The sequence below is a fragment of the Sus scrofa genome, chromosome 6, assembly GCF_000003025.6.
Source record: "Sus scrofa isolate TJ Tabasco breed Duroc chromosome 6, Sscrofa11.1, whole genome shotgun sequence".
In the NCBI taxonomy this organism is placed as follows: domain Eukaryota; kingdom Metazoa; phylum Chordata; class Mammalia; order Artiodactyla; family Suidae; genus Sus; species Sus scrofa.
Genome location: NC_010448.4, coordinates 67,092,798 through 67,105,153, shown reverse-complemented (window position 1 = coordinate 67,105,153; position 12,356 = coordinate 67,092,798). Strand labels below are relative to the sequence as shown.

Here is a 12,356-nt window from a genome sequence, read left to right as displayed (position 1 = left end):
GGTTAAGGATTTGGTGTTGCTGTGAGCTGTGGTTTAGGTCGAAGACACACACGGCTTAGATCCCACATTGCTGTGGCTGTGGTATAGGCCAGAGGCTACAGCTCCGATTAGACCCCTAGCCTGGGAACCTCCATGTGCCAAGGCTTTGGCCCTTAAAAGACAAAACAAACAAACAAACAAAAAACTAAACAACAAAAAAACTGGATGATGATGCATTAGTTTCCCCCGGCAAGGCAGTAGGAGGTAGGTGTTTGTTCCTGCTATTCGGACTTACTTAATCCCTCCATTCCTGTCTTCATCTATTTGAGCAGGACTTTACTGGGCATCTGCCATGGGCCATACAGATGGAAGGGGACACACCAGCCAAGGTTAACCAAGTACTCAAATAAACATGTACAATAATGACAGACTGTGTTAAAGGCTCTGAAGAATCAGGAGGATGTGATGGAGGGCAGCTGGGAGGGGGTGGAGCTCGGGACACACCAGACCGCAGGGGTCCAAGCCCCTGGAGGATGAGAAGAAATCATACACAAGGAAAGCCAGGAAGAGTTCAAAGCTGAGGCGACAGAGAGGACGAGGTCCCAGAGGTTGGAATACATTTTGAGGAAAGAAGACCAACGTGGGCGGAGATGAAGGGATGCACGGTGGGGTGAGGCTGAGGGTGGAGAGTGGGGGTAAGGGTGACGAGCTGAGAGTGGGGTCCTGGGGGTGAGGTAGTCAACTTGACCTTCTAGCCTGGAGATGTCAGGAGTCCAGGGAGGGCTGAGGCTGCGCACACAGACGTGGGGAGCCGTATTTAAGGGCATGAGGCTGGGACATGCCAAAGGTCAAGGGCAGATAAAGAAGTCCAGAGAGGAGGAGGGAGCAGCAAGGAGGGGAGAAGGAGCGAGGTGGGAGGAGAGCCTGGCAGCCCTAGGTGGCAAGGTGCTGGGGGCTCAGGGAAGAAAGTCCAGACCCGCCCCCATGCTTAGCAGGGGGACACACCAGTGACCTTGGTAAGGGCTGTCCCGGTGCTGGGGGCAAAAGCCAGACCAGAGAGAGTTCCACAGGAAACAGGATGGAGAAATTGCAGTTGGTGCAGAGGGAACGTCCCAAAAAATTGGTTAAAGAGATTGTTGTAGTTCAGGCTGCTGTAACAAAGACATGGCCAGGCAGCTTAAACAACAGAAATTGCTCACATTTCTGAAGGCTGCAAGTCCACGATCAGGGGGAGGAAGATTTGGCTCCTGCTGAGGGCTCTCTTGCTGGCTTGGAGGTGGCAGCCTTCTCCCAGTATGTCCCCACGACGGGACAGGAGATGGATCTCATGTCTCTTCCTTAAAAAGTCGCCAGCCCCACTCTTCTGACCTCACCTAAACCTAATCACTGCCCAAAGGACTTGCCTGCAAATACCATCACTGCGGGTACTAGGGCTTCAGCTGTGAATTGAGGGGACACAAATATTTATTTAGACTCCATAGCAGAGAGAGCGAAAGGGGGGGTGAAGTGACAAGGAATGTTGGGGGTGACAAATTGTTTTTTTCTGTTTTAAGATGGGAGTTTGTTTTGTTTTCCACCCCAGGGCATGTGGAATTCCCCAGGCCACAGATCAGATCCTAGCCACCAACTCAACCTAAGCCACAGCTGCCACAACACCAGACCCTAACCCACTGTGCCATGCCAGGATAAGCTGGGTCCCGGCGCTCCCAAGATACTGCTGATCCTGTTGCACCACAGCAGGAGCTCCAAGATGGGAGATTGTTTTTATTTATTTAAAATTTTTTTGGGGGGGAGTTGCCATCGTGGCTCAGAGGTTAATGAACGCACCCGACTAGCATCCATGAGGACGAGGTTTGATCCCTGGCCTTGCTCAGTGGGTTAAGGATCCGGCGTTGCTGTGAGCTGTGGTCTAGGTCACAGATGTGGCTTGGATCTGCCGCATCTTAGTGTTGCTGTGGCTCTGGTGTAGGCCAGTGGCTGCAGCTCCCATTCGACCCCTAGCCTGGGAACCTCCATATGCTGTGGGTGCGGCCCTAAAAAAAAAAAAAGAAAAAAAGGTCAATTGGCAGAGCAGGCCTGAGAGTAAACCTAGACTGGTCAGCATGGGGTTTCCTCTCATCATTCTAAGCCAGGATTTGGCCTCTGCTAGGTGACTACATGCAGCTAGGTACTGGCGGGTGTGTGTAACTGAGTGAACAACGCAGGACCCTAGAATGTAACTGGTAAGGACACGAGGGGATGAGAGTGGGTGAAAACAGCCAGTGCGTGGACTGTGGGTCTGGGGATGAAGACCCTTGCCACTCGACTTTGGTCCATGGATCAGCAGCAGCAGCATCTCAGGCTTTGGAGAAATACAGAATCTCAGGCCCCTATGAGATTTGGAGAAATACAGAACCTCAGGCCCATATGATCCATTGTACTGGCATCTGCAATTTATGGAGATTCCCAGGTGATTCAAGTTCAAATGCCACTTTGAGAAATGCTGGCAGAAGAATTTTTGGAACCAGGAAACTGGAAGGCATGAGCTGGAAAGCTAGGAGGTGGTGACTGGAGGGCGGGCAGCTTGAATCTGAGACTGTGGAGAGTGTACCTGACTACAGCAAAAAGGATCAGGGCAGCGAGACAGCCCGGGGAACCACCTTCCAGGTTGGGCACTTTAGGAAGAAGCCAAGTGATCTTGGGCATTGGGACTCCAGGGCCAGAAGGGCCTCACCTCCCCAAGCTAGTAGGTTCGACTCCCACCCCACTAGCTGTTAATTTATGCTTTACTGGATCTCCTTCTTTCCGTTTTCTTCCTAAGACTTTCACAGTAGAGCAAGCCCCTTTATTTCTTTTTGGGCTCATCTAGGCTGGCACCCCCCCTCCTCCGATCCTTCGCAGTGGGACAGGCCACTTCCCTCCCCCCGTAATCCTCCCGGCGGGGGAGAGGACGGGTTTTGCATTCAGGCAAAAATCATCGCTCCCCGAGCGTACGGAACAGGACGAGATGGTGAGGAGCGAGGGGCGTGGCAGAGCGATTGATACGGCCTGAGTCCTGCGTGCTCTGCGCGCTGCGGCTCTTTGCGTCTGCGTGATTCGCTCAACTCCCTTTCTGCCTCTGCTGCCGCCATGGCGCCTGTGGTTAGTATGGCTCCGCGTGAGGCCTTGGCTCTGGGGAAGGCACGTGGGCCTCGCCAGCCTGGCCCCTGCCTGGCTCGCGCCGGCCGGCGCTCTGCAGCGTCCTGCCGGGGCCGGGCCGGCACATCTGCTGGAGCGGGCCGGCGCGGCCGAGGGGTCCCGCACGTTGTGGGCGGAGAAGGCCGCGGCCCGAGGCCCGAGAGGGAGTCCCGGGGCTCCGGGAGATCGCGGCTTGGGCCCCTACCTGCGGCCCGTGGGAAGCTGGGGGTCCGAGGCTGTAGCCTGGGCCGGTCAGCGGTCTTTGGAGTGCGGCCGGCGTGAGGCAGCCAAGGCCTAGGCCTCGTTACCTGGGCTGAAGGCGGGGAAGGAGGGGACCTGCCACCCCCGGCGACCGCGCATCCGGGAAGCCTACAGCCAGGACTCGGGGGCAGGTGGGAGGGTACGGGTCTGGCGGGCCTGTTTTCGGAAAGAGGCTCGGGGCAGGGGACCTCTAGCGTCTCCGGAGGAAGTTAGGTTTTAGGGCGCAGCTCTGTAGACCCTTTTTCGTGTCAGGCGAGGGCCCCGTTCCATTCTCTCTTCGGCTGGGACCGGCTCGTGCGGCGCTCTCATGTCACTCCGGCCGCAGGTCGTTCTCCCAGGTGACTGGGAGAAAGTTTCTCTCTCCTCCTTTGTTGGGACACCTTTGTTAATATTTTCGGCTCACCTCTATCATTCTGCCTGGATGGGCTTTTTGACGCTTTTAGGCGTTTTAAGCTTTAGGTGGAAAACTCGTGAGGGGTATCCAGCCCACTGCGGCCAGGTCGTGTGCCTGCTGATTGTATATTTCCGGGGTTGCGTTTAAGACTGCCCTCTTGATATTAGGAAGACAGATGCTAGAGAAAATAAGTGTTTTTTGGAAGGGAGCTCCGTGTTTGAAAAACGGACCCCGTTGACAAGTTTTCAGTGAAGTTCTTTCAAACAGGAAGGGAGTTAAGATGTGTTCTTGGAAAGGCCTTTTTAGATTCTGAAATGGTTTTTAAAGTGTAAGTACAGAGGCTTCCTTAGATGGTGTTGGAGTTTGTAGAGGGACCAGGTTAATATAAGCTGCTTTGTGAGTATGAAAGGATCTGGAACCTTGGTAGAATGTGCTTACCCGTGGTTTGGAAGGCTCATTCACAGATCAAACTAGTCAAAAGGCCAGAAATTGTTGACCATAGTGTTGTAATTAGAGCCCAAGGGGTAGCTTTACCCTCGTCCTGACTGGGGAAGATGCACTGCTAAGCTGTGTGGATCTGGCTGCTGATTCTGAGAAGGTGGATGCGGCAGGGTTAAGGGCATCAGGACTCTAGTCTGGAGAGTTAGGGCAAGGACTGATTCAAATTAAAGTTGTTGCAGGCATGCCTGTGCTGTGATGAGCGAATAAAAGGAGTGTTCCTTGAACCTTTATTTTGGAACTTCTAGGGCAAGTAAAAGGAAACGTTCATTTTACTGTCCTTCCTAAGCTAGCAGACCTTGATACTCATATATATTGGGGGGCTGGAAAGTGTAAATGGGTCAAGAGTGCTGGAGTAACTTCCCCTTCCGGAGGGCTCGACCCTAGGCTTGCACAGCAGCACCTTTGAGCATTCGACCTCCTCCACTCTGGGGCAGAGCTCAATTCTGGACTCAGAGCTATAGTTTTTGCGTTTGTACAACTCTGGTGGTTTTGCTTCTGTTAATTTTTTTTTTTTGGACTGGTTATGCCCTTCATCTCTGTTTTCATTTGTATACTTTTTTAGAAAAAGCTTGTGGCGAAGGGGGGCAAAAAAAAGAAGCAGGTTCTCAAGTTCACTCTTGATTGCACGCACCCAGTGGAAGATGGAATCATGGATGCGGCCAATTTTGTAAGTTATCCCCTTGACGTCATCACCCTGGACAGTAATGAACCCTTAGAGCTTTTGCGAGGAAAGCCTACTGGAGGATGTTTGTTTGCAGGATCAGCCTGCTCTGGTTCTGGCTCTCCCGGACCGGAACTCCGGAGCTTGGGCTGGTTCTGTTTTTCAGCCTCGCTCACTCACTCTCTGTGTCTCCTGGTTTTGAAGAGTGAAGGAGATGCCTTGGAGCCGGGCAGTGCCAGAGAACTGCCTCGTCTGCTTCTTCACTTTACCAAAGTGGTTTACCTAACATTTACTGGGAAGCAGGTAGACTCCCTTGGATCTAGCATCTCCTTTGCAGGAACTCTGGGTCTTGGTCCTCAGGGACAAGGGGCTACCTGTGCCCTGGACCTGACTGACTGACTTTGGGGCACCGGATAGATGGCAGCATCTCCTCCAGCGTTACTTTATTAAGCATCAGAGCTTCAGTGTTGATATTAAAACATCCTGCTTGCTAACTTGTTATTGGAGCTTGGTTTTTTCCCAAACCTAGCTCCTTACTGAATTTTCTTTTTTTTTTTTTTAGGACCACACCTTGGGCTTATGGAAGTTCCCAGGCTAGAGGTCCATTTGGAGCTGCGCTGCTGGGCTACACCACAGCCGCAGCAACACAGGATCCCAGCCAAGTCTGCGCCTACACCACAGCTTACAGCAACGCCAGATCCTTAACCCCCTGAGCAAGGCCAGGAATCAAACCTGCATCCTGTGGATACTAGTCAGATTTGCAGCCCCCCGAACCACAATGGAAACTCCTCTGTACTGATTTGTTGCCTTCATGTTGGCCCCATTCCCCAGTATTCCTCTGTTTCACATAAATCTAGGACTATGAACGTCGTTGCCACATTCTGACTCTGCAGCTTGGTCTTGGCATTTTACTCTTTGTCTCTCCAGTAGCCCAGCGTGGGGAATTCACAGTTGGGTAGAACCCTGGATTAACATTATCTCTTTCGTCTCCACAAGGTCGGCTGTCGCCAAGATAATACAATTACAAAAAATAAGTAAAGAAATTAAAAGCTTGGCCTATGGCCACTGCGTAACAGTGGAATTCAGGAAGCTTCTAGCTCACTGCCTTCATGTGGGTGCTTTTTGTGTCCCTGTCCTGCCAGAGGTCCCTCAGTTGGCTTCTTAGTTCCTTCTCTATTCAGTGACTTCTTTTCTCTGTGGCCTCTTGTCCTGCTGAGTCTTTGTGGCTCCTTCTAGTTTGTGTCTGGGGTGGCCCTGTTCTGGCGTCATCCCCGCCCCCGCCGCCTCCTGACTTCTGTGAATGTGACCGTTTTCCTTGTAGATGCCTCCGTAGGGTAGGAAACAATTATGCAAGAAGCAGAAATCAGGATTTTTGTCCCAATCACTCTACCCTACTGTCAGTTAACATACTGTGCATTGGAGCTTTTAAATAAAGGACTGTAGTGGAGTTCCCGCTGTGGCTCAGTGGGGTTACGACTCTGACTAGTATCCATGAGGATGTGGGTTCGATCCCTGGCCTCACTCCGTGGGTTAAGGATCTGGCATTGCCGTGAGCTGTGGTGTAGGCTGGCAGCTGCAGCTTCCATTCAGCCTCTAGCCTGGGAACTTCCACATGCAGCCCTAAAAAACCAAACCAAACCAAACCAAACAAACCAAAACAAACCAAAAAATAGAGGAGCACAGGGGTTTGGACCTGAAAGGGACTTCATATCATTGCAGTAGCCCCCCGCCTTCCCCCCAAAAAGAGTCCTCTTTTTTTTTTTTTTTTTTTTTTTTGTCTTTTTGCCATTTTCTTGGGCCGCTTTCGAGGCATATGGAGGTTCCTAGGCTAGGGGTCGAATTGGAGCTGTAGCCACCGGCCTACACCAGAGCCACAGCAATGCAGGATCCGAGCCGCGTCTGCAACCTACACCACAGCTCACGGCAACGCCGGATTGTTAACCCACTGAGCAAGGGCAGGGATCGAACCTGCAACCGCATGGTTCCTAGTCGGATTTGTTAACCACTGCGCCACGACGGGAACTCCAGAGTCCTCTTTTTTGGTCGAAGATCCATGTAGCCCACAGAGGTGAAGGACCAGCCTAGGCTTCCACTGGGGTTTGCCCAGAGTCCGTCTCTAGTCTCCTGGGCTGCTGTCCCTTCTACTGTTGGGTGATGGTGCACATGGCCCCTCAGCAGATCTGGAATTGTTTTGGTTACCACTGCGTTTTTTTTTCCTTCTGCCCGATTGGAGACCTCATTTCTCTGCTCACTTGAAGACAGTGCTTTATGCTTCTCAGGGCCATAAGTTGCCTGAGACTTGCCTGGATCTTGTAAGTTTGGGGCTGGGTTTCCTGTTTTTTTTTTTTTTTTTTTTTTTGCTTGCTTTTTAGGGCCACACCCGCAGCATATGAAGGTTCCCAGGCTGGGGGTCTAATTGGAGCTACAGCTGCCGGCCTACACTACAGCCAGAGCAACGCGGATCGTTCACTGAGCGAGGCCAGGGATCGAACCCTCAACTTCATGGTTCCTCGTTGGATTCGTTTGCCATGGGCCTTGACGGGAAATCCAAGTCTACTCTGTCCTTCACCCACGAGTCAGCCTTCTGTGGCGTTGGGGTGCCTTTGAGCGCACACGGAAGGAGTCGCGCATGGCTCCTGGCGCGTCTGTGGGCAGTTGCTTAGTGCCGTCTTCTGATTGCAGTTCCTGGATTCAGGCCTTTTGCCGATAGCTAAAGATAAGACCGAACAGTTAAAGAACTGAAATACTCTGCTGGCGAGGAGGGCGAGCCGGCCTCTCTGATGGATCATTTGTTGATTTCTACAGGAACAGTTTCTTCAGGAAAGAATCAAAGTGAATGGGAAAGCTGGAAACCTCGGAGGAGGGGTTGTAACAATCGAGAGAAGCAAAAGCAAGATCACTGTAACTTCCGAGGTGCCTTTTTCCAAAAGGTATGGGAGAGAGAGGCGTGTTGGTTGCCTGCGTCCTGGCCCTGGTTCCCGCTCCCACCGGCCAGGAGGGTTGTTCCCTGTAGCCTCCTGTGCTTTGTGGTTGCGTCTGCCACCTCCTGAAGCATGTCCGGTGGGAGGAGGCACTGAGTGGATGAATGACTCCATGAACGGATGTCGTTACGGTTGGTAAAAGCTTTCACCTTCTGGCGCAGTGAATTAAGCATTGGGCGTTGCCAGTGCAGTGGCTCAGGTCGCGGTTGTCACAGAGCTTCAACCCTTGGCCCAGGAATGGCCACGTGGGGTGGGCATGGCCAAAGAAGCATTCAACTTCTGGTGGTTTTTTTACCTTTTTTTTGGTTTGTTTTTTTAGGGGCCGTACCCGTGGCATATGGAGGTTCCCCAGGCTAGGGGTCTAATCGGAGCTGCAGCTGCCAGCCTGCGCCACAGCCACAGCAGCGCCAGACCCGAGCCTTGTCTGCGACCCACACCCCAGCTCACGGCAACGCCGGATCCTTAGCCCACTGAGCGAGGCCAGGGGTCCTCATGGACACTAGTTGGGTTCGTTTCCACTGCGCCACCGTGGGAACGTCAGCATTTTATTTTTCAAAGGTTAACGGGTTTCAGGCTGTACAGATGCTCAGGCTGGCTTAGACTGTATTCTCAGAAGTGAAGATGTTGCTTTCTTTGCCTCTAGACCATGTTAAAGAGCTTTCACTTTTCCAATTCTATGTTGTTTTTTGCCGCTAAAGGCTGCTGCAGTTAGATGAGGAATCTGAAATCTCAGTTTAGACTGAAGCCGCTCCATTTAATTCCTGTGGGCCAGTTTTTCCTTACGTCACAGACAGCAGTTCGCTGGCCCTGCTGTGTTTGTTTTGTTTTGAGGTTAAAACACTTTTTTTTTAAAAATTTTTTTTATTATTATTATTATTTTTGTTGTTGTTGCTGTTGTTGTTGTTGTTGCTATTTCTTGGGCCGCTCCCGCGGCATATGGAGGTTCCCAGGCTAGGGGTCGAATCGGAGCTGCAGCCACCAGCCTACGCCAGAGCCACAGCAACGCGGGATCCGAGCCGCGTCTGCAACCTACACCACAGCTCACGGCAACGCCGGATCGTTAACCCACTGAGCAAGGGCAGGGACTGAACCCGCAACGTCATGGTTCCTAGTCGGATTCGTTAACCACTGCGCCACGACGGGAACTCCTAAAACACTTTTTAAGTCACTGAAGTTGGTTATGGTTAAGCCTTTGCTTTTATTTTTATTTTTATTTTTATTTTATTTTTTTATTTTTTGCTATTTCTTGGGCCGCTCCTGTGGCATATGGAGGTTCCCAGGCTAGGGGTTGAATCGGAGCTGTAGCCACCGGCCTACACCAGAGCCACAGCAACGCGGGATCCGAGCCGCGTCTGCAACCTACACCACAGCTCACGGCAACGCCGGATCCTTAACCCACTGAGCAAGTGCAGGACTGAACCCGCAACCTCATGGTTCCCAGTCGGATTCGTTAACCACTGCGCCACGACGGGAACTCCCTGCTTTTATTTTTAACTGAATCAGTCAAGAGATGACTTTAAGGTTAAGCGGACTGCTCCCCTTCCCTCTGGCTGAGCTGTTTTATGTGAGGAAAGACAGTTTGGTAGAGTGACAGGGGGACAACGAGAGGGCTTCCAAGGTGGAGGTGGGCTGCCCCCCCCCCAGTGGAGGGGCTTTCACACAGCCTGCAGGAAGAGTCTAGTCTTTTTTTTTTTTTGGTTATGCCCTTGGCATGTGGAAGCTCCTGGCCAAGCGTTGAACCTGGACCACAGCAGTGACAACACCGGGTCCTTAACCTGCTGCCCTACAAGAGAGCTCCTCAGCTTTGCTAAAACTTCCACCAGCATTCTGTTATGAAAATACTTGAGCCACCGAAACTTAGGAATTAACCCCCGCAGCTGAATACAACGTAGTAGAAATAATAAATGTGGAAAAAAAAGAATACTTTTTATTTTTTTATTATTTTATTATACTTATTTGTTTTTTGTCTTTTTGCCATTTCTTGTCCCCTCCCGCTGCATATAGAGGTTCCCAGGCTAGGGGTCTAATCGGAGCTGTAGCTGCCGGCCTGCGCCAGAGCCACAGCAACGTGGGATCTGAGCTGCGTCTGCGACCTACACCACAGCTCACGGCAATGCTGGATCCTTAACCCAGTGAGCAAGGGCAGGGATCGAACCCACAACCTCATGGTTCTTAGTCGGATTCGTTAACCACTGCGTCATGACGGGAACTCCAGGAAAAAAAGATTACTTTTTAGATGAAATGGACCAATTGATTTATTTTTATGTAGGGAAAACTGGATAGAATTGAACTGACATCTTCACATCTTTGTGAAGGTTGCTCTGTTGGCGTAAGTAATACAGTTGAACAGTGTTTTTTTTCTTTTTCCTTTTTTTTTTTTTTTTTTTTTTTTTGGTCTTTTTGCCTTTCCTAGGGCTGCTTCCCACAGCACATGGAGGTTCCTAGGCTAGGGGTCTAATCTGAGCTGTAGACACCGGCCTATGGCAGAGGCACAGCCGTGTCTGCAACCTACACCACAGCTCACAGGCAATGCTAGATCCTTGACCCACTGAGCGAGACCAGGGATCGAGCCTGCAACCTCATGGTTCCTAGTTGGATTTGTAACTGCTGCATCATGATGGGAACTCCCGAACAGTATTCATTTCTTGGTGGTGTTGAGTTTGTTGGTTTGTTAATAACATTTGGGTCCTTGCTCATGTGCCAGTGTTAGCTCAGGCATCTCATTTAGTCCTGGTACCAGTCTGAAGCTACGTTAAGTGTCATGGGTCCTACTTTATAGAAGGAGAAACGGAGGTCTGGAAAGGTTAGTTTGCCCAGAGGTGGCCTTGCTTGGTCTTCTCTTTTCTCTGTGGCTTTGGGAAGATGCCAGAGTTAAGTAAACCTCAGGGCCTCGTAAGCAAACAGGTGAGAGATGAAACAGGAAAGTCCATCACTGCCCTCAGGTGACAGCTTTGTGACTGCCATGTGCCATGGTGACTGCTCACTGCTCCTCCAGGCCGACACAGTGGTTGGGCAGAAGGAATAGAGATGCCAGGTGCTCTTACTGCTGAGCTGGCATCTGGGCAGCTGCAAGAGGGAGCTGGGAGGGGAGCCTCAAAGAAGGAGTTCGGGGAGTTGCCTGGTGGCCTAGTGGTTAAGGATCTGGTGTGGCCACAGCTGTGGCTCGATTCGGTCCCTGGCTAGGGAATTTCTACAGGTGTGGTCATCGAAAGAGGAGATTTGAATCCCTCAGGTGATATGGGAAATATTGGGAGCCTGTAAGAAACCTCACCTTCTCCATAAAAGGTATAAGATCGGTGCTTATTTGTCAGGCACCACCCTCATCTCTTTCTCCGTTGGTTGCTGAGCCATTTTACAAGTGATGGCTGTTGAGAGGACAGCAGTCGCATCTTAATCTCTTTGTATTTTTTGGCCAGTTTAGATGAAATATGGCTGATGTTTATTCTCATTAGAACATTGGTTGTGTATGTTTGCCGTATCTTTGGCTTTTGTTTTTTTTTAAGGGCCAAACCCACGACTTATGGAAGTTCTCAGGCTAGGGGTCATATTGGAGCTGCAGCTGCCGGCCTATGCCACAGCCGGGGCAATACCAGATCCGACCCACGTCTTCCACGTACACCACCGCTCACAGCAATGTGGATCCTTAGCCTACTGAGTGAGGTCAGGGATCGAACCCATGTCCTCATGGATGCTAGTTGGATTCTTTACTGCTGAGCCACAGCAGGAACTCTGGCATTTTGAACCATGGGAAAACACCTTGAATTGTAATGATACACATATATTTTTTTGGTCTCTTTTAGGGCCACACCCGCAGCATATGGAGGTTCCCAGGCTAGGGGTCTGATTGGAGCTGTAGTTGCGGGCCTACACCACAGCCACAGCAACACAGGATCCGAGCCGCATCTGCAACCTACACCACAGCTCATGGCGACGCTGGATCCTTAACCCATTGAGCGAGGCCGGGATCGAACCTGCAACTTCATGGCTCCTAGTTGGATTTGTTTCTGCTGCGCCATGACGGGAGCTCCTGAACTGTAATGATTTTGAATGCACAGGTTTTGTAGGCGTTGCAGTGTGCCAGAATGTAAGAAGGCCTTGTGTCTAGTGGAGTCTCAAGTGTCCTTTCTCTGCAGGTATTTGAAATATCTCACCAAAAAGTATTTGAAGAAGAATAACCTACGTGACTGGTTACGTGTCGTTGCTAACAGCAAAGAGAGCTATGAATTACGCTACTTCCAGATTAATCAGGATGAAGAGGAGGAGGAAGATGAGGATTGAAATTCCTTTATCTGTAACATTTTGTATGAGTTCTTGAATAAAAGTAAGGAATCAAATGGTGGTTTTCCTTGTGTTTCTACAGTGCAAACTGAGCAGAACATGGAAAGCTCAGTAAAAGGCTTCACTCGGGCTGTACCTCACTTAT

The 12,356-nt window shown here is 50.9% G+C and overlaps 1 protein-coding gene across 1 annotated transcript; it reads left to right on the top strand.

Moving 5' to 3' along the window:
* RPL22 (ribosomal protein L22) lies at window positions 3,068-12,262 on the top strand. The gene is given in 4 exon segments (NM_213987.1): window positions 3,068-3,099; window positions 4,854-4,958; window positions 7,758-7,882; window positions 12,067-12,262. Coding segments are annotated over 4 exon segments (387 nt in total). The 5' UTR covers window positions 3,068-3,087; the 3' UTR covers window positions 12,212-12,262.